The sequence below is a fragment of the Primulina eburnea genome, unplaced genomic scaffold, assembly GCF_022965805.1.
Source record: "Primulina eburnea isolate SZY01 unplaced genomic scaffold, ASM2296580v1 ctg594_ERROPOS2624828+, whole genome shotgun sequence".
Taxonomy (NCBI): domain Eukaryota; kingdom Viridiplantae; phylum Streptophyta; class Magnoliopsida; order Lamiales; family Gesneriaceae; genus Primulina; species Primulina eburnea.
Window position 1 is genome coordinate 845 of NW_027331380.1, and position 20,793 is coordinate 21,637.

Consider the following 20,793-nt stretch of genomic DNA (forward strand, 5'->3'; position numbering starts at 1 on the left):
ATCGGATTAGCATCGAAATCAATGAAAATGGAAAACCACTGAAAGGTTTGCAGCCACTAACTAAAAGGCGTGTAAAGATGAAATCTTTCAGATCAGCAAATGAAAATTAAGCAACTCTGACTGAAGTTACCTCAGATAAAGTAAACTCAAATTCATCGTCTTCCATATCCATTATCTCAAATTCATCATTTACCTCCATCTCTTCTCCCTCTTTACACACAGGGAATGGGATTTCTTTTTCTCTCTTCTTTTCTTTCTGGTCTTTTTGAGAGGAGAACGAGGCGAGTGAAGTGAGTGGTTCTCTGCAGTGAGATCTGTACGGTTGCCTAGATTTTACAATAAAAAAGTGTGTTAAATTTATTAATTCTGAAACCAAACGCATTTAATATTATTTTTCATTTATTTTTATTTTGGAGATTAAAACAAAAGCACGATTTTTACAAAGAAAATGGGATTCTTTCTAATAAAAATATAAAAAAAATAAAAAAGATAGCAGGTCAATTGTTATTACAAAACATACAAGGTTTGGAGATACAATATTGGGCCAAATATTTGGGCTTCAGACAAAATGAATCAAAAGTACACTTGTTAAAAGATTCTTCCACTTGTCCCATCAACTAGCGGACAACCTGAAGGATTGGACCGGGTTGAATCGGGAAATGGTAAAGTTGTACCCGACCCGGTGGCAATCCTAGATAATATTATTTTGTTTAAATTTTTTTTTTTTTTTTGAGGGGATAGAATTTGAACATGCAAAACTTGAAGGGGGATAGATTCTAGCATATAGTGGACGTGGATGAATGGGGGCCAAATGTAGAGGGAGTCATCCACTAACCCACCATTTTGAATTATGTCCTCATATTATAAAGTTTCAAAAATATTCATGCTATAGTTATTGCCCCATTATATGCACTAATAATTGCACAAAACTACACAATTGATAATAATTGAACGTGACACCCTTTTTCATATCTCACATAGTATTTTTATTACATTAAAACCCTTTTTGAAAAATAAGTCAAACATAAAAAAAAATTATAAATAGTTTTTTACGCACTTGGGGGTTTTTTTTTTTTTTTTAAAAAAAAATTGAGGATATATTATGTGCATGTGTTGGCAACACGTTTTAGGCGATGATGCTGAAACATACCATCCTCATCCACTTATAAATATTTTATTCCAATGATATAGGAAAATCAGTCATTTTTTATATATAAGAAAAGATCATTACCACAAGATTGAGAAAAATTGAGAAACTTTTAAATTCTGATTCCTCAAATCCAACTTTTTTAGAAAAATAATGATTGTATCAGTATTATAAATATTACCTTACCATGAAATGTGAACAATAATATTCTTATTGTTGGGGAGTCATTTTGAGAGAGCAATTATAATTTGGTATTATATGGTATAAGAATTTGAGTTTAGTTTTTTTTTTTAACAATATATGAACTTGTCGTCGCTATCTTTGATGTACACTGAGTAAATTTTCAGACCAATATATGAATTATGTCAGTAAGATAAATCAATTATGTTCTTCACCATATATTTTAAGCTAATAATATGAAATTTTATTTTTTTCTCTAAAATATTGAAATGAGACGTTAGCCCCGAGGGTCCGAGTTGTGTCCTGATTGAAACTTGATAGTGTAATTACCTGTTAAAAAGCGGACTCGAGCTAATGAGAGAGAGAGAGAGAGAGAGAGAGAGAGAGAGAGGAGAGAGGAAAGGAATTCTTGAGCACACTCTTTTCATTTTTCTTCTTTCTTTTTCCTCTTTTCTCTATCTTTCTCTCTTTCGTGAATCTTGGACAACATGTTCTCGTTGAATGGAAGCGCTTTTCTGGTATTTTCTTAGTTTTTGTCAATCTTGACGGATATTGTTTTCCTTTTTAATGTGCGTGCGTTCAGTTTTAATATCCCATGTTTCATGCTTCACACTACTTCAATTCTTGATTTTGATCCCAGATTGGTAGAATAAGCACAGCCTTTCTATAAATATCAGATTGTAAATTACCCGTTTCAAGAAAATTTACGAAAGCTCAAATCTTTTTTGTAATTTCAGGAAAGCTCAAATCTTTCTGTGTTTTCAGGAAATCCACGTTCAATTCCTAAACATATTTTTTTTTTTGATAAAGACCCCATTTTTATTCTTAGTTTGTTTAGTCTGTTGCTTATTATCTTGGTGTTATGCAGAACAATCCTCTTTCTGGGGTGTCGAAAAGCTTGGTACAGTCCACACAAACAAAGAAATTTTCTCCACCTGCAGTGGTGGTGTCTTCTCTGAGCTCAAATGGCTCTCCGGGTGATCGAAACCTGAGCGTTTTGTTGGAGAAGGAGATCCGGGAGAATGCTCCTCCTTCACCAACGGTAGAGTCACAGTTATCAGTGATTGAGGAAGAAACGAGTACCACCGTCGGTGGCGGAGTTGAAGATGTCTACGGTGAGGATAGCGCCACCGAGGATCAGTACATCACCCCCTGGACTGTCACTGTTGCCAGGTAAAAAAACTATTCGCACACGTTCCTTTCAGGCGTTATACTTTTGTGTTCCTGTTTATGGATAGATTTTGATTTGTTTTCCAGCTTATATATTTTACTTTTAACTAGAAAAATGCACGTGCGTTGCACGTAAAAACTTAAACTGCTGAAAATATATGTGCGAAATTTTGATAATATTTAAATGAATTAAAACATGACTAATAACATTTATCAACTGAAACTAACTAAGCCATAAAAAATAAAAAAATATGACCATAGACGGTATATGAATAAGAGAAATTATCTTATCCACTTGACACACTTTCAAATATTCTTCTCAGTTGATTTTGAGAACTCAACAACTCTTTGTCGTAGTTTGTTATAATATGCATATAACTATTTTGATATGCTCAGCAAATATCTGATCGTCTTTAACATATATTATGTTATTTACAATCTTTATCCGGGATCTGACATGCTCATAGTTTGCTTCTTTATCACGACATTTTTTCGGTTTTCTACATTGTTTTTATCTGATAATCTTATTTTTCTGGCTATTTTTTTGTTGTTAAATGATTTTTCAGCTTTTGACAATCATCAACTATAACAACTAAGAAAAAATGCTTTTATTCGCGATAAGTTTTCACTGTGACTAAAAGTATGTATAACTTATATATTCTTCAACAACATAACGAATGAATGGTGTTGCACCTTCTTCAAATATTGTGATATTTGTGATATCATTTTTATATATTTAATATCAATATTATAAATATATAGCTATAAGGTTAATAAATTTTTAACAACTATTTCTTAATCACTGTGAGAAAAATACTTGAAATCTCTTCAAATAGTTATATCTTTAAATTGTGTCCTCATTTAATTTGACGCAATTCAAGAAAGTCATCTTCATCGTCATTTTTTGGAAGCTTTGAAATAATGATTGTGTGCATCATGTCATGAGGATGATATAGTTTCAATCTCATTTGTTGCGTTTAGAACGTAATATTATATTAATCATTGAAACAAAATAAATTTTCTTCTATCGAGTTTATATTTTGTTTTATAATATTTTATATCTCGTGGAACGATATACAAACTTAATTATTGTATTTTAAAAATCTTGAGAAGAGATACGAATAATGTAATTAAGATATGTATATGAAATATCATTCAAATATATGTCAAAGTATTTGTCTTATTCAATATCTCATCTAATAATATAACCATTTAGATTTCATGGACGAGGAGTTTTCTATGCTACCATCATATATGTTATGAATTAGTGGTTAGACACTTTGACTAAAAAAAAAAAGACAAAAACAATCTCGTAGTCACATCGAAATATATCGAGATAATATTGGAGGAAATAAAGTGAAACTGGCTTAATGTCTCAATAAAATGCACAAAATTGATCTATTATATTGTGTCAACAAAGTTTTAGAATTGTTCTCATACCATTATAAATAGAATGAGAATTATGCACAATTTGTTTTTTATTTATTTTTTCCTGAATTAAGAATTTTTTCTTTTTGAAAAACTATTTTATTGAGAAATATTGACATTTTATATGACATTCATATGTCGGACAACCATGAAGTAACAACATAATCATTATATAACACTTAATGTACACATACAATTCTTCAATTTCTTCTTCATTGTGCTTCGTTTAAATTTAAAGCTGAATCATTCTTGATCTTAATATTTTGCTTTAAATATGATTTAATATATATGTATATGTTTCATGTTACTTAGTTGAACCTAATTTCAAATATCTATAAAAAAAATGTGCTTGAATTATATCATACAGAAATTAGGACATAGTATGTAGGACCGAGCGCTTGCCGCTTTACCAAAATCTATAGTTAGTAGTAATGGTGCAACTCAAATCTTTTAAACTGCACAGCAGCTCAAGCACCACGGTTCGGCCGCTCTACCAAGCAGTAACAATTATTGCACCCAACAATCTCCCTCTCAATAATTGCACTATTCGCAATCAATGAGAATCAAACCCGTGACCTTGGCTCTGATACCAATTGTAGGGCCGAGCGCTTGCCGTTTTACCAAAAGCTATAGCTAGTAGTAGTGGTGCAACTCAAATATTTTAAACCGCACAGTAGCTCAAGCACCACGGTTCGACCGCTCTACCAAGCATGGACAATTATTGCACCCAACATAGTAATACACAACATTATTTTTTTTATTTAACATGTCTATTTTTTTTCATTCACTATATTTGTCTTAACTTTTTTGTTCAAAATTTGACGCATTTCGTAGACTATATGTATGAAAAACAAAAAAATTATATAATTCACAGAAACCATTTATTATTCAATTCGTAGAACAGAAGACCCAAAATACGTGGCTTTGATTTGTATACTCTCATACTTATTTTTATTAACAACAAGACACATCATATAATATCAGAAAAATCAATTACCACCAACAATACTAACCAAAACGAATAAAAAAATCATAACACAAACAACCTCGATAAGGAAAAAATGATAACTCAAAGTTTAAAAATAATTTATTTAGTACAATAACAAAGAAATTGAAGTATATACGAGCAATAAAAAGCATAAATCACTCTCAAATTAAATATTAACTCATATTATTCATAATTTGTATAAATTTTCCAATATTTTTTTCAAATAAAGAGAAGACGCCTTATTAATGTCATCGTTTTATAGATATTCATTCCACTTCTTTAAAAAAACACAAATGAAAAATGGTGCCTTGAAATCATAAGAAAACCATTTAGAAAAGGAGCCGTAAAAATATAATACAAAGTCATACAATTTTTCTTAAACCATAGAAAAATATTATACTATTGACAAAATATATCTAGCAACAACAAAGCATGTGTTAACTTGTGATATAATTAAAACTTGGAATCATGCATAATCATTGAATTAGAACAAAATTGCATGCCAAAAATCTACTGGATATTATATATTTTAATAATTTATCCATATTTGTCGTTCATCAGAGGACTCTTAGACCTACCAAATTTTGTAGTTCACCTATTATTTTCATAATAAATAATATTACAAAAATAATATAAGCAAGAACATAAAAACTCAAATTAAAATGTCTTCTATCAATCTAAGTAAAAAAAAAAATTGATTAGAGAATATAATAATGTCGTAAAAAAATTAAATATTGATTTATGGACAGAAGTTTGGAAATACAATTATCTCAATAAATAAAAAATATTATCTCTTGATATTCTGAGACATAACGTAAAAACGAAGAAATATTTCAATTTTTTTAATATTTTATAAGTCACTTCAAACTAAGTAATATAAGCAAACAGAAAACATGCATTATGTGTTTAAAAATTAACAAAATATCTCAACAATAAAAAATTGAAAAATAACTATTTTTGTTGGATATTTGATTTTGTTTCTCTTTTCTTCGTGCAAACAACAAATCACATAAACAATCCAAAAACAATTACATGATCAATACAAATGACATATAACAATCAAACATGTTAACGCTATGGTAAAAAAAACTCCTCATTGCAAGAACACAAAATGATCAAATGGAGCATATTATTTAGTAATATTTATTTAGCAGCATTTATAAAAAAATTGACTAAATAACTTAAAAACAGTGTTTGAAATCACTTACATACAAACATTTCTCTCAATCACATATCTATATTGACACATAAAGAGTTTGAAAATATTTTTATTCTAAATGAGAGAAAGAAATTTTGTATGACATTAATATTTATTAATAATTTATTTTTATTCAGTCCGACTCATCTCCCTTTGTCTTCCTATTATTATTTGACGGCAATATATAAATTTAAATAATTAAAATTAAATTTAAAAGTAAATTAAAATAATAATTAGTTTGATTGAGTTAAATACACTATTAATAATCTTATTAAACTAAGATAAAAAATGACTTAAATAACAACATTAACATGACAAATTGTAAAACAAAAAAAATAATATAATAGTAAGCTTACAAATGAAAGTCATATATTTAATAGATTAATTAATAGATATTATATTATTTAGTAATATGTATTTAGCATCATATATTAAAAATTGATTAAATAACTTAAATGTTTGCAATGAAATCACTTACATACAAACATTTTCTCACAATCACGTATTTTGTTGATACATAAGTAATCTATATATCTACCTTCTAAATGGGAAAAAAATGTTTTATATGACCTTAATATTTATTAATAATTTAATTTTATTCAATCACACTCATCTCTATTTGTTTTCCCATTATTACATTAATGTTCGTAACATTAACAATTTATTTAAATTTATAATATTATGATAGTGATTTTCTGTGAATTTGATGTCAATGTAAATATTAAAGTAAATAATTAAATTTAAAAATAAAAACATATTAATGATTATTATTAAATGAATAGATGAAAAAAACAAAAAAAAATAAATATGTAATTATGATAGTGATTTTATGTGAATTTGATGTCAATGTAAATATTAAAGTATTTAATTTTAAATTTAAAAATAAAAATATATTAATAATTATTATTAAAAGAATATATGAAAAAGAAAATATGTAGTAATTAATTTTAAATTTTAAAATAAAAATATATTAATGATTATTATAAAATGAATAGATGAAAAACAAACAAAAAAATAAACATGTATTTATGATAGTGATTTTCTGTGAATTTGATGTCAATGTAAATATTAAAGTAATTAATTTTAAATTTAAAAATAAAAATGTATTAATGAAATGATTATTATTAAAAGAATATATGAAAAAGAAAACATGTATCAATTATTATTATTAAATGAAGGTAAGAATATTTAATTAAATTATTATTATTAAATGAAGGTAAGGATATTTATGTAAATTCACAATTCACATTCATATATTTAGATTTTGATGTCAATGTAAATATTAAAGTAAATAATTAAATTTAAAAATAAAAACATATTAATGATTATTATTAAATGAATAGATGAAAAAAACAAAAAAAAAAATAAATATGTAATTATGATAGTGATTTTATGTGAATTTGATGTCAATGTAAATATTAAAGTATTTAATTTTAAATTTAAAAATAAAAATATATTAATGATTATTATTAAAAGAATATATGAAAAAGAAAATATGTAGTAATTAATTTTAAATTTTAAAATAAAAATATATTAATGATTATTATAAAATGAATAGATGAAAAACAAACAAAAAAATAAACATGTATTTATGATAGTGATTTTCTGTGAATTTGATGTCAATGTAAATATTAAAGTAATTAATTTTAAATTTAAAAATAAAAATGTATTAATGAAATGATTATTATTAAAAGAATATATGAAAAAGAAAATATGTATCAATTATTATTATTAAATGGTAAATATTAAAGTAATTAATTTTAAATTTAAAAATAAAAATGTATTAATGAAATGATTATTATTAAAAGAATATATGAAAAAGAAAATATGTATCAATTATTATTATTAAATGAAGGTAAGAATATTTAATTAAATTATTATTATTAAATGAAGGTAAGGATATTTATGTAAATTCACAATTCACATTCATATATTTAGATTAGTATATATATAGATATAAATATAGATTAAACATCGACATATAAATTTATAATTTCTTATTTTCTGTTTTGTTAAACATAAATTTTTTTTTGTATTATTTGTAAAAAAACTAAGATTATGAAAAATATAATTAATACATAAATTGTAAAAATAAGTTCGAAACCTCTGTTAGCATAATTTTTTGTATTATTTATTTTAATAAAAGAATGTATAACACTATTACTATTATTTATAAGGTATTTTCACAAAATCAATTAATTTTATAAATAATATTATTACATATTGTTTCGAATCATTAGTTGTTGAATAAATACTTTGATATTATTTGTAGTCATGCCATGAAAGTGAGTGAAAGAGTAATAAATAATAATCAGTCAATGGATTAATAATTAACTAATTACATAAAAGGAAGAAAAAATGTCATTAGAGTACAATTTTAATGAGGATAATAGAAGAAATTCACAATTCAATCCGTATATTTATATAGATATAGATATAGATTATAACATTATGATAGTGATTTTTTGTGAATTAGTATAGATTAACAATTTATTTAAATTTTTAACATTATGATAGTGATTTTTTGTGAATTTGATGTCAATGTAAATATTAAAGTAAATAATTTTAAAATTAACAATAAAAATATATTAATGATTATTGTTAAATGAGTAGATGAAAAAATAAATAACCATGTATTTATTTATAATAGTGATTTTTTTGAAAAAGTGAGTGAAAGAGTAATAAATAATAATTAGTCAATGGATTAATAATAATAATTAACTAATTACATAAAAAGAAGATAAAGTGTCATTAGAATACAATTTTAATGGGGACAATAGAGGAAATTCACAATTCAATCCATATATTTATATAGATATAGATATACAATGTTAATTTATTTTATATCTTGGAACCGTGTGGTTTGTGTTCCTTTACTTATCTTGTCGGCTAGTGGCTCTGGAGTTGATTGGGAAGTTGCTGTATTTTCTTGCTTGCAATTTTACGGAAATTATGAAAAACACGTCTCCCCTTCCGTGTAGTGTTTGATCATCTAGATGTAGTTCAATTCTTTCTGGAAAATGTTATGATGTTATTACTGTCACGCATTGCTGTACTGGTCGAGGTCTATTGCCGGGGATGCTTGCCTATTTGTGTAGAAACTGACCAACAAAATGTCAAATAAGACTGCATAGGCAGTCAGTCGTGTGATGATTATCGATTTCGAAGGGTTCTAGTACTTGATCATATTTAAATCTCATGCATTGTGAGATGACGTATGTCCAGGTTTAGTATCACATTCTGTAATACAACGGTGTCTTTAATGCTTCCTGAACCAAGGATCAAAGTATTTGCTAAGCTTTGTAAAGTTAGGCAATATATTTAAAAGGCGATTTGCATTTAAATATAATTAGTTTTGGTGGCAAGAATTTTGATGCTTGATTAATCTTGTGTTTTGCCGTATCATCTGAGATACTAAATTAATTATCTATGTTTAATTGATATGCGGTCTCAAATCTTCTTTCTTCATCCAATAGTAGTATATCTATTTCTCTTTCTCAGTGGTTATCAATTGTTGCGTGACCCCCACCATAACAAGGGTCTTGCATTCACCGAGAAAGAGAGGGATGCCCACTTTTTACGTGGTCTTCTTCCTCCAGTTGTCATCAGCCAAGACCTTCAGGTTACTGCAATTGACTCCTCAATTTCTGAATTTTCAATCAGATGATATAGTTTTTAATCATTTACTTCATGGGGTTTTGTTAAATTTTTTGATATTGTACTGAATAGGTGAAAAAAATGATGCACAACATGCGTCAGTACCAGGTACCACTACAGAGGTACATGGCAATGATGGATCTCCAGGTAAACAATTACCCTGTTATTTTATTAAAATTTCTCTTTTAGCTTAGTTCTCATTGCGACTCTATGGTCATCAAAATTGTTATTAGCTGCATCTACGAAACTTCCAACATATTAAAAACCAATTAAAGTCTTTGTTTTAAGAACCATGATGAGCGTTGTTATTTTTACCATGTAGCATCAATATACTTATATTTGTATTTGTGTTCATCTCCAGGAGAGAAATGAAAAACTGTTCTACAAACTTCTCATTGACAATGTCGAAGAGTTGCTCCCAGTCGTCTATACTCCAACTGTAGGCGAAGCATGCCAAAAGTATGGGTGCATATTCAGGCAACCTCAGGGCCTCTTTATTAGTCTCAAAGAAAAGTACGTTTCATTCCAGTGACACTACACGTTTTGTTTATCACCTATTAAACTGATGATTAGTAGTACTTTTCAGGGGAAGAATTCTTGAGGTATTGAGAAATTGGCCGCAGAAGAAAATTCAAGTCATTGTGCTGACAGATGGTGAGAGGATTTTGGGACTCGGAGACCTTGGCTGCCAGGTACATGTATATTTTGTTTCTTTTATGGTATTCCCAAGAAAAGTTTTAGAATTGTTTACCTTGGTGTTTTCTATCTTGCATGAAATAATCAAGAATGGTTTTTAATGTTTTTTAGAATCAAATTTTCTTGCCAGGGAATGGGCATACCTGTGGGAAAGCTTTCTTTATATTCAGCTCTCGGTGGCATCCGTCCGTCCGCTGTAAGTTTTTCCGTGACTAGCTTTTCTATTTTCCTAAATCTATGTTTCATAACATCATGTTTAATCTATGCCATCATTAGCCTTTCTAATATTTTACCTTATTAGTTGCTAATAAATTAATTGTTTCTCGAAAAATGGAACATCTTAACCAACTTATGATTCATCATTGATCCATAAATTCGATGTCTTATTGGCTGTAGCTATTTTGCTTATGCCAAAGCTAAAGTTGCCAAAGCTAAAGTTGTTCATAATTGTTATTCATCCCAGTGCCTGCCTGTGACCATTGACGTGGGGACAAACAACGAGGAGTTGTTAAATGATGAATTTTATATTGGACTCAGACGGAGAAGAGCAACTGGACAGGTTAAATACCTATCACTAATCCAAAAGAAGTCATATTTTTCCTCTAAAGATCTTTAAACTATAATTATTGGCATTTTCAGGAATATTCCGAACTTCTGCATGAGTTTATGATTGCGGTGAAGCAAAATTACGGAGAAAAAGTCCTTATACAAGTTAGTCATTTTTTGCCCCAAGGGTTTGGTGTTTGCCAGTTTGTTCTGCGATTCTGATTCTTAACCATGTTTTCCGTGTTGGAAACCATTTAGTTTGAAGACTTTGCGAATCACAACGCCTTTGATCTCCTTGCGAAGTATAGAAGTACCCATCTCGTTTTTAATGATGATATTCAGGTAACTTTACTGTACTAATTAGTCTTTACATCTCTTCTGAGAATATGTTTTGGCCTTAGTTCAAGTATTGCTGTCATCCATTGCTTAGCCCATACGGTTTTATTTGTGTCAGGGTACTGCATCTGTGGTCCTTGCCGGTCTTATTGCTTCGTTGAAATTAGTTGGGCGCACTTTAGCTGAACATACTTTCTTGTTCCTCGGAGCTGGAGAGGTGCCTTTTGTCATCATTTTTCTCTATTTTATGTTGTCTTCTTGTGCTTGAGTAGTATGAAATGTAGTACGTGGATTGATACTACGTGTAATATGTTTCTTCCACTTATACTTTTATCACTGCATAGTCTTTTTATATATCCAGTGAAATATGCATGATCCTCTGTCTTTTGATGCGCCCTAATTGCAGGCTGGCACTGGTATTGCAGAACTCATTGCTCTTGAAATGTCGAAACAGGTTAAAGGACGATAAGCATCTGCATTTTTCGAGCTAAATCATGAGAAGTCTTGTGATTATTGTTCTCTCATTTCTATGCAGACTGGTGCCCCACTGGAAGAGACTCGCAAGAAGATTTGGCTTGTAGACTCAAAAGTAATCTAATTTCATGGTCTTTGTCAACAAGCAGATCTAATTATTTCTTCCATCTCTGAATATCAGATCCCTAATTTTCTGTTCTTTTCAAGGGGTTGATCGTTAAGTCTCGTTTGGAGTTGCTTCAACATTTTAAGAGGCCCTGGGCTCACGAACATGAACCTGTTGAAAGCTTGTTAGATGCTGTAAAGGTGTGAACTTGATGTTGTAATTGAATGCAAAAAAATGAGCTGGGTGGACGTGCCAATCTTACCTATCTCCTTTGCACAGGTCATTAAACCAACAGTTTTAATTGGATCTTCTGGAGCAGGAAGAACGTTCACAAAAGAAGTGATCCAGGCAATGGCATCCTTCAATGAGGTACGTTATCTTAAGTGAATTTATTTATTTGTTGTCCTCGCATAAAACTTGCGCTCACACATGCTCAAAGACCGTATTTTTACGTTCAGAAACCCATTATTCTTGCTCTCTCCAACCCGACTTCGCAGTCCGAATGTACAGCTGAAGAAGCTTATAGATGGAGTGAGGTACTTTTACGGGCCAGCTCTCATCTTTACCAACATACCTCTGATGCCATCAGTTTAATCATTGTTCATTTTGGTATCTTCAGGGCAGAGCCATTTTCGCCAGTGGCAGCCCATTCGCTACTGTTGAATATAACGGGACTTCTTATGCATCTGGCCAGGTTCAGTCTTATTAACTTCCACCAGAGTTCATTTGTTTCGGCTCCCATTTTTTTAACCGACTTAAGCATGAATTTAACATCTTTTAGGCAAATAATGCATACATCTTCCCTGGATTCGGTTTGGGTTTGATAATTTCTGGCGCGATACGAGTTCATGATGACATGCTCTTGGTAGCTTGTAAGTTTATTTAATGTTAAACTTTGTCAATAAAGAAGGCAAACCGCGGCATTGTAAGGAAACGAACAACTTGCAAAGAATACAACACAAGGGCTTGGATCTGACATTTCTTTCTGATCATTTTTCATCTTTCCTGTCGACTTGTTTTCTTGAAACAGCGGAAGCATTAGCTTCGCAAGTCAGCCAAGAGAACTTAGATAAAGGACTTGTGTATCCACCATTTGCAAACATCAGAAAGATTTCAGCCCAGATTGCAGCCAAAGTAGCTGCAAAAGCATATGAACTTGGTAGGGCGACATCTTAATCTCATATACGAAAACATGAAATAATACTATAGTTGTGTCATGTGTTACGTTAAATTTTTTTTTTTTTTTTGCCATTAAGGTTTGGCCACTCGTCTACCGCAACCAGAGAACCTCGTGGCATATGCTGAAAGCTTTATGTACTGCCCCAACTATCGTAAATACCGCTGAAACCGCGGCAGTACCCTTGTGCTTTTTTATCAAAGATTAGTAGTCTTTTTTCATGCATTTGCCGTTGTTTTCTTTATTTTTTTGACATGTTTTTTTCCGCGTGCATGTTTGTAATCAGTAACAGATGCTAGTAAATTAAACGTGAATAAATGTAGCATATAGAATGCAGAATGTTTGTGTTTCACTGATCTGGTTCCATGTGAAAACGAAGATTATTCCGGGAATTTGCTATCTTAAACTAATAAATTTTATATTTATAGTATAAGTTTTCTATAAAAATAAAAATTTAATATCTACCCATATTCCTCCCACTGAGAGAGCTCCCATCTAAGTTCGTACGACAACTTTCGGCATTCTTGAACTAAAAACATAGCAAACAGCGGCAAAGAGCCCAAAGAAGCAATTTACATTTAATTGTCGTTACAATTAATACAAAGAAAAGATATAACATTTTTCGGATTCTCCCAGCTCCATTGATATAAATGAGACTACATGATTTTCTCATAATCTTGAACAAACTCTACAAAAAAAAGTTAATATTGAATCATCAAGTACCATCTATAATTTAACACAAGCAGAACACAAATGGGCTCCACTCCAGCTTCATGAATTCGTGAATCTTGACTTCTATGCTTCAGATGCATTAACCTCCACGTTGCCAGAAGCTGTGATCGGAGATGTCTTCTGTTTCTTCAGGTCCCGATTCATGCTTTGCAGCAGCTTGCAACACCCTGCTTTGGACGTCGGATGATGATGGTGATGTAGGGAGCCCATTACGGTTCGGTTCTAATTTGCCAGCAACCCAAGAAATGGTCTGACCTCCAAGTCTAGCTGGAGTTAGCAGAAACCTACGAGATATGGCAGCAACACAATGTTATTTCATGACTTGACTGATGTGTAATGAAGTAAAGCTTTTACCGGACGTGCTTCTTAATGTCTTCGGCGTCCTGGTAAGAACCAACTCTCCCGAGTATGGTCTGGCAGTTTGATACAAGAGTAAAAAAGAGAGCACTAGAATTATCAGCTTACTCGATATCTGAGTACATTTACCTTATTTTGAATATAGAGAATGCTAGAAGATTTCTTATTAGAAATTAGAGTTTTGAGACTGATCACCTGGCCAAGACCAATAACAGCAATGAATTGCAGAGTCTTTTCCTATTCTGCAGAAATATTATTTTTACTTCATCTATGCTAATAATAGAATACAAATTCGTAAAGTATGTTCCAGTAACAAGAACTAATAAGAAAATATTACCAAATAACGAATAAGCTGCAGCGGCAAGGACCTGTCCACAGCACAATTCACATAAGTCATGCATTGGCAAATAGAAGTTCGAACTCTGAAATTCACTTCAACTTCTGTTCGAACCAGAGTTTCCGATATTAAACTATCTTAGTAAACTGGATTTTTATAGCTAAACAAATACAGAAGAAGTTTTTTCCCTCCAACGGTGGCATTTTATGTTAATTCCAGGAGCTGATCACCTTCAGCAAAGCCACTCGAGCTCTCTACAAATATCATTCTGTTTGGTCCTAAAATGTGTGATTCATCAATCGCTCCAACTTGATAATTGCCATGTTTCAAAAATTTTGTGCTTCCTAACCCAATCTGACTTGCCGGCCTATTAATCATGTCCATGGAGCTGCATTGTTCACTGTTCGCAGCATAGTTAGAGTAGAAGCACAAAGCAGGCCGTCTCTTGAAGAATTCCAATGGAGAAGCTCTGTCAAGAACTCCACTGGAGAAATTACAGGTAATTTTGTCCACATGGTTGCAGTTGACATCGAACAGGGAAAATGATTTCAGTCCTCCATGGATAGGAATCTGCAGGATTATATTCATAACGTGTAAAAACTCTTGCTGTATCACAACGGTCCCATCACCCAGATATTTAATGACACAGGGATTTATTATATGGCTCCTAAGCTCTTATCCTCCAATCAAATTCAATACTTAATTAATAGATAAACAAGTAAAATCTAAGTGGTTAACAGCTATAAGCAAAGAAATAATTCAAGAAACAAATTCAAAATGAAACAAAGAAAAACTAAAATGCTACATAATATCAACTATTTAACAACCAAGAAATTAAAATCCAAACATTTGCGAAGCTTATATAATCTAACCTGCGTGTGACAGGAGCTGTTGGTGATGGTTGAGCAAAGAGGTAACATTTTTAATTCAAACAATCAAATCCAACACCTGTGAATTTCCTAACCTCTCATTTTCAGTTCAAGAAACTCTCAAAAATAAACTTTTCGGGACAATAGCCACAAAAAGCTTTTACAGTGTCCAAGACTCCTTGCGCTCAATGAGTTACCATATCCGTCAATCCTACTAAAAAAATGCTTCGGATCAACATCGCAAACAAGCACTTGCAGACCTGCATTTCCCTTTTGATGGAACCAAGCAGTCAAGACTTTTTGGAAACAGAGTGCTCTTATCAATCATCCCGCATATCTACCTTTCTCTTGGCCTGAGCAGCAAGGCGGGCATCTCTTTCCCGCTCAAATTCTCTGTAATCAGTACGCTGCAAGAAAGAAACCTTGTCTAGGCACTGATTCAAACTTTTTTTGTAAGCATCTAGCTCGTCCTCCATCCCTATATTGTCGTCCTTGAACTCACCCCAACCTTCTTTGACTTGTCAAGAACACTTAGTTTAGGTTTCTTTTTTATCTGTTCTAGAATGGCATCTACAGCAGAAATAGCACCTGCTGCAGCCTTACGTTTATCAACTGCCTCTTTTGAGGCAGCATCAACAAGTTTCTTTACTTCGATTTCCTCACCGGCAAAGTCTCGAACTTCTGTAGCCTTCGGAGAACATAAAATTGAGCAAGTATATGCCTGAAAGTACACTACTGAATTTAATAAAATGTGAAATGAGAATGTGACAATGAAAAACGGAACGAAGAAGTTTCAGGTTTTTGAAAATGAGCTAATCCACAGCAAGTACAATAAAATCTGAATTCCTTTCAATAAAATAATACAATAACATAACATCATCTGAATTTTCAATTTCAAGGTTCGGGTATTGATAGAACAAACCACAACAAAGGGTGTACGCCAAAAAGTTATGAATTGAAAAGGCTCAGTTTAGGTTCTCATTGGAGTAGCTCAAGATTAGAAAAATGAAAGGGCAATTGGACAAATAACTTTACAAACAAAATTCTTTACTCCTACAAGTTCCCACCTAGGGATGGCAATTTTCCCCACGGGTTTGGGGCCCCGCGGGGAAAACCCGAAACGGGGATCTTTCGGTTTTGGTTTCGGGTTCGGGGATTTTTTTAAATCCCCGATATAGTTCGGGGTGGATATTAGATTATTATCCCCATCCCCGAAATCCCCAAACCCGTCCCGAAAATAATATCAATAATAAAATAATAGTATTATTAGTATTAATAATATAATAATAATATTGTTTTTTAAAATATTAATAATATTATTATTATTGATATTGTTATTAATATTATCTCTAATAATAATAGATAATAATAAATTTTGGTTTGAGAAAATCTTCGAATCCATCATCGTCTTGCCATATTAATATTTTTGAAACGGGGATGGAGACGGAGATGGGATGTTGATCCCCGAAGTTTTGGGTTCGGAGATTCTCCGAACCCGAAAAAGCGGGGATGGGGACGGGGATGGGGTGGGGATGGAATTCGGGGATGGGGATGGAAATAGCAAACCCGGCCCGGCCCCGGCCCCGGCCCGTTGCCATCCCTATTCCCACAGCACGACCAGAAGGGAAACATTTATTTTCTCTGTTTTCCATAACTTTTCCTTGAAAATCAAGTTCTCCCCAACAATTGTTGGTTTTGACATGGAATCCTACCTTTCATTTATAGATAAAAATAATGAAATGAATCATAGAACAGTGAAAAATCCAGGTCACCTCAAAACTCACAACTAATTTTCATCTTTATCAATTTTTTTTAATAAAAAAATGTGAAGCTCATAAAAATTTGGAAAGTAGGTAAACATTTTGGAAACTATACCAAAAACAAACATTCCCTTGTAATATAGACAAAATTTGTCAGGTTGTCATTCTTTTCTTGGCGTACAAAACGAATTTAACATGAATGTCAAAGATGAACTGGTGGCTCATTACCAACCGTTGGATGAGTTGATCTAAAGTGTTTTGACTTTTACTGTCGTGTTCGTATCTTTGTTTGGACATTTGGGAGAATAAATGGTTTGTGGACGGCAAGACAAAGCAAAAAGCAGCAGGCGGTCAACAATACAATATCATATTCTTTTTCATATATTTTGTCAATATTTTTTATAAGAATATATTCAGATTTTTTTTTTGGTAAGGTGGTTTTGGTAGCCTTAACCTAATTAGTATATAGTTAATTTAAAGTTGATCAGTTAAGGTTAATCAATATTCTTGAATGGACGGAGAGTCCTATCCTATTGAAGATTACGTTCGGGTCAGTAGACTTTGCTTCGTCAAACAAACAAACCCATATTAAAAACAGCTTGAAGTATTCACCGGGGTAGGTTGCCTGCATTTTCCTGTTCTTATTAAAAATATGAGATCTATTAATATTTTATGGTACAATAAAAATGATCGATTAATCATTTTCTACACACACGGAAAAATCTACTCTCCATGTTTAAGCTAAAGGGAAAGTGTGTCTCAGTGTGACTATATATGTTGTGAGAGAGAAAGATGCAAGGGTGGAAGGAGACAGGAACAACCCGCTGCGCCAACATAGGCGTGACAAACAAATAAAGCCTTTAAAAGCAAGATAGCACAGCACCCTCTCTATTTGCCTTTGTGATTGTTGGGGTTTATTTGGAAAGGGTTATGTATATATCTGCGTTACAAAGTTTCAGTCTTCTTGTGCGCTTCGCTAGATGATCATTCTTCCCTAAACTTCCAGATTACTGGGTTCTTTGTTGGTTACCAAGTCCTTTTGATTCTGCGTGTATGCTGTAAAAGTGTGGGCTTTCATAGCATTTCATGTGTGCAACCTTTCTTGTTATTATACACGTAGTCTTTAAGGTTCTTGCTCATCATACATCTAGTAGCTTTTTCTTAAAGTGTACCTTTTTAATGGTTTTTTCATAAAAATAAATTTCTGGTTAAATACTCGCTTGTGGCGGAGAAAAGTTTCTTTACCCAGTGTTTCTTGAAAATATATGGAGGGGTTTTCTAAAAAAGACGTGGGTTGTCCTCAGCTACTGGATTTGATGGTTTCCGAAGGGAAGGAGTTGATTGTGAAAAGTGCGGTAGAAACGAAACATGAACTTTCAGAGGAGAAAAGGCTTGAGTTAAGGCTTTGGCCACCAAGTGGAGACTCCAAAGAAAGAGACCATATGTGTTTTGGTCAATTTGCAAATAACCCGTCTACTCAAAGTCCAGTCTTGAAATCTCCATGGAACCATCAAAATATGGCTTCTTTTCTTCATCTTCAATCAGCTACTCAAGGCCCGGTTACTGTCATTAAGGAATCCTCACAGCCTTGTGGCATTAGAGCAGCGGTGGATTTGCAGTTTGCAGAACAGAAGGTATTTTCATCAGCAAATACTGCTGTTCATAACAGCAACAGTGCTCAGAAAAGGTGCCCAGCTTTGTTTCTTTCCTGTCTTACCATCGTTTGGTTTTCTTTCTTGATGGCTGTCTGGACGATGTTTTTACTTCTTCTCTGTTTCTTATTTTTTTAATTCCTTTATTGAAAAAGTGTTTTTAACGTGCCTCTTTGGTCTAATCCTTGAAATATATTTGCATTCACTTGGATTAATAAATGGACTATATTATGCATATATAATATTTGACAATTTATGGTGTGGTTACATTTAATATTCCATTAAACTAAATTTGAACCTGATTAGGAGATCCTTTATTTTGCATACTTGCTAGATGGTGCAATTCTTTTGGTAAATTTTCGGAAAATTCCCTCTAATTATGAAAAACTATTGAGAGCCTGCTAGTTAATTTGGTGCACACTTCACTCCACCCGTTTTACTTGCTAAGATTGTCTTTTTTCATCCTGATATAATTTGTTTTCAAATTCAGGACAGCTCCTGCACCTGCTCCAGTGGTGGGATGGCCTCCTTTGCGATCATTTCGAAAGAATCTTGTGAGTGGCAGTTCTTCCAAACCAGCTTCCGAATCTCCAACCGCTGGCTTAACCAAACTTAGTGACCAGAAACACATGAAAAATTGCCCGAAAAGCCCGTTTGTGAAGATCAACATGGATGGTGTTCCCATTGGACGAAAAGTGGACTTAAAAGCATATGATAGTTATGAAAAGCTTGCCATAGCAGTCGATGAACTCTTTAGAGGTCTTCTGGCAGGTAATTCATGTTGTCATCGAGAATTGTGGGGGAGAAACCGGTGTTGTATTCGAAGCTACATCTCTGCTTAGTTTGCTCTATTACTTGTTCTTGAGTCAGACTTGTTAAACCTGTGCTTTCTTGATTATACATATCTTATAGAGTGTAATTGGTCTGTGCGTGGGCAACTTACCCTGTGAATAAGATCTTGATTCATCTTTGTAGTTCAAAGAGGTACTTGTGCTGGTGGAATCAAGAACAAGGAAAACGAAGGGAAAGGGGCTATCGGAGGTTTATTGGATGGAAGTGGTGAATATACTCTTGTTTACGAAGATAATGAAGGTGACAGGATGCTCGTTGGTGATGTTCCTTGGCAGTAAGCAACTTACCTCCTTCGAGCACTTGTACTTTACCAGTTCTATTGATTTTGACTTCTTTGCATTCGTGCTCTGTAACAAGTCCACAGAAACTGCTAAACAATTTTCTTAAATATTTTAATAATTTTATGATAATTTGATGTCTCTTAAATGTTGGCAGCATGTTAGTATCAACTGTGAAGAGGCTGCGCGTCTTGAAAAGTTCTGAACTCCCTACCCTTTTTAGTGAGTTCCTCCTAACATCTTAAATTGATCTTTATCAATCTTTTTATAGGTAATAATCCTGGTTTATCAACTAATCTTTGGTTCTTTGCAGGTGGAGGAAACAAACTCTGTAAGTTGAACTCGGCGCATGGCGCATCGGCTTAATGGAATGGTATGGAGGGAATGTGTTGTGTGAATTATTGACTTTTGGATGTTAATTATATGGTTTCGGACGGAGGAAAGTAGTCAGTTTGCCTCAACTCTCCAAAAGAGCTCAGTGAACTGTGTTAAATTGGGCTTTCTTCATGCTATAGAAATTAGAAACAATATAAATGCCATATGTTTCCTTGTTTGGAAGGACAACATATTTTAGTTAACAGTTAGATTTTCCTACGGTTATCGTGTTTGCATCAATCCTCTCATTTTATATTGTATAATCTCACGAGTGGTTTAATTTTTTTGTTATTTTCTTTTTGTTAAATCCGTCCTTCGAAAAACTAAACTTCAATGTAATTAGTATTATATAGCTAGATCTGCAGATAAGAGAGAATGAAAGGATGCCACGACCACATAATCGAAACTGAATTCTTTGTACTTAAGAACGTGTGTTTTAAATTATTGTATTTATGACCTTAATATATAATTGTATGTG

General features: G+C 32.1%; 3 protein-coding genes across 6 annotated transcripts; 2 read left to right on the forward strand and 1 right to left on the reverse strand.

Moving 5' to 3' along the window:
* The first annotated feature begins 1,635 nt into the window (after positions 1 to 1,635).
* Positions 1,636 to 13,455, forward strand: LOC140821506 (NADP-dependent malic enzyme, chloroplastic-like). The gene is made up of 20 exons (XM_073181998.1): positions 1,636 to 1,845; positions 2,196 to 2,500; positions 9,613 to 9,733; positions 9,841 to 9,915; positions 10,130 to 10,281; positions 10,355 to 10,460; positions 10,595 to 10,660; positions 10,928 to 11,023; positions 11,104 to 11,175; positions 11,269 to 11,352; positions 11,465 to 11,563; positions 11,753 to 11,800; positions 11,882 to 11,935; positions 12,028 to 12,126; positions 12,206 to 12,295; positions 12,385 to 12,462; positions 12,546 to 12,620; positions 12,708 to 12,798; positions 12,957 to 13,085; positions 13,183 to 13,455. Exons 1-20 carry the CDS (start codon positions 1,816 to 1,818, stop codon positions 13,269 to 13,271), a joined length of 1,959 nt encoding a protein of 652 aa, XP_073038099.1. The 5' UTR covers positions 1,636 to 1,815; the 3' UTR covers positions 13,272 to 13,455.
* A 180-nt stretch (positions 13,456 to 13,635) lies between these two features.
* Positions 13,636 to 16,287, reverse strand: LOC140821510 (uncharacterized). Of its 4 annotated transcripts, none has more exons than XM_073182006.1 (6): positions 15,402 to 15,701; positions 14,760 to 15,099; positions 14,530 to 14,560; positions 14,322 to 14,434; positions 14,190 to 14,248; positions 13,639 to 14,119 (listed from the first exon to the last, which is right to left on the reverse strand). In XM_073182006.1, coding segments are annotated over exons 1-4 (420 nt in total). In that variant the 5' UTR covers positions 15,450 to 15,701; the 3' UTR covers positions 13,639 to 14,119; positions 14,190 to 14,248; positions 14,322 to 14,433. The 4 variants fall into 4 exon arrangements, 3 of the variants coding, with proteins under 3 accessions (XP_073038108.1, XP_073038107.1, XP_073038106.1); XM_073182005.1 differs by having other exon boundaries at positions 13,641 to 14,119; positions 14,388 to 14,434; positions 15,402 to 15,700; XM_073182007.1 differs by lacking the exon at positions 14,190 to 14,248 and having other exon boundaries at positions 13,636 to 14,119.
* Positions 16,288 to 17,662: 1,375 nt separating this feature from the next.
* On the forward strand, positions 17,663 to 20,661 carry LOC140821507 (auxin-responsive protein IAA26-like). Its single transcript, XM_073181999.1, has 5 exons — positions 17,663 to 18,845; positions 19,301 to 19,581; positions 19,786 to 19,936; positions 20,098 to 20,162; positions 20,254 to 20,661. The coding sequence occupies exons 1-5, from the start codon at positions 18,424 to 18,426 to the stop codon at positions 20,304 to 20,306; spliced, it is 972 nt and encodes a 323-aa protein (XP_073038100.1). The 5' UTR covers positions 17,663 to 18,423; the 3' UTR covers positions 20,307 to 20,661.
* Positions 20,662 to 20,793: the final 132 nt, after the last annotated feature.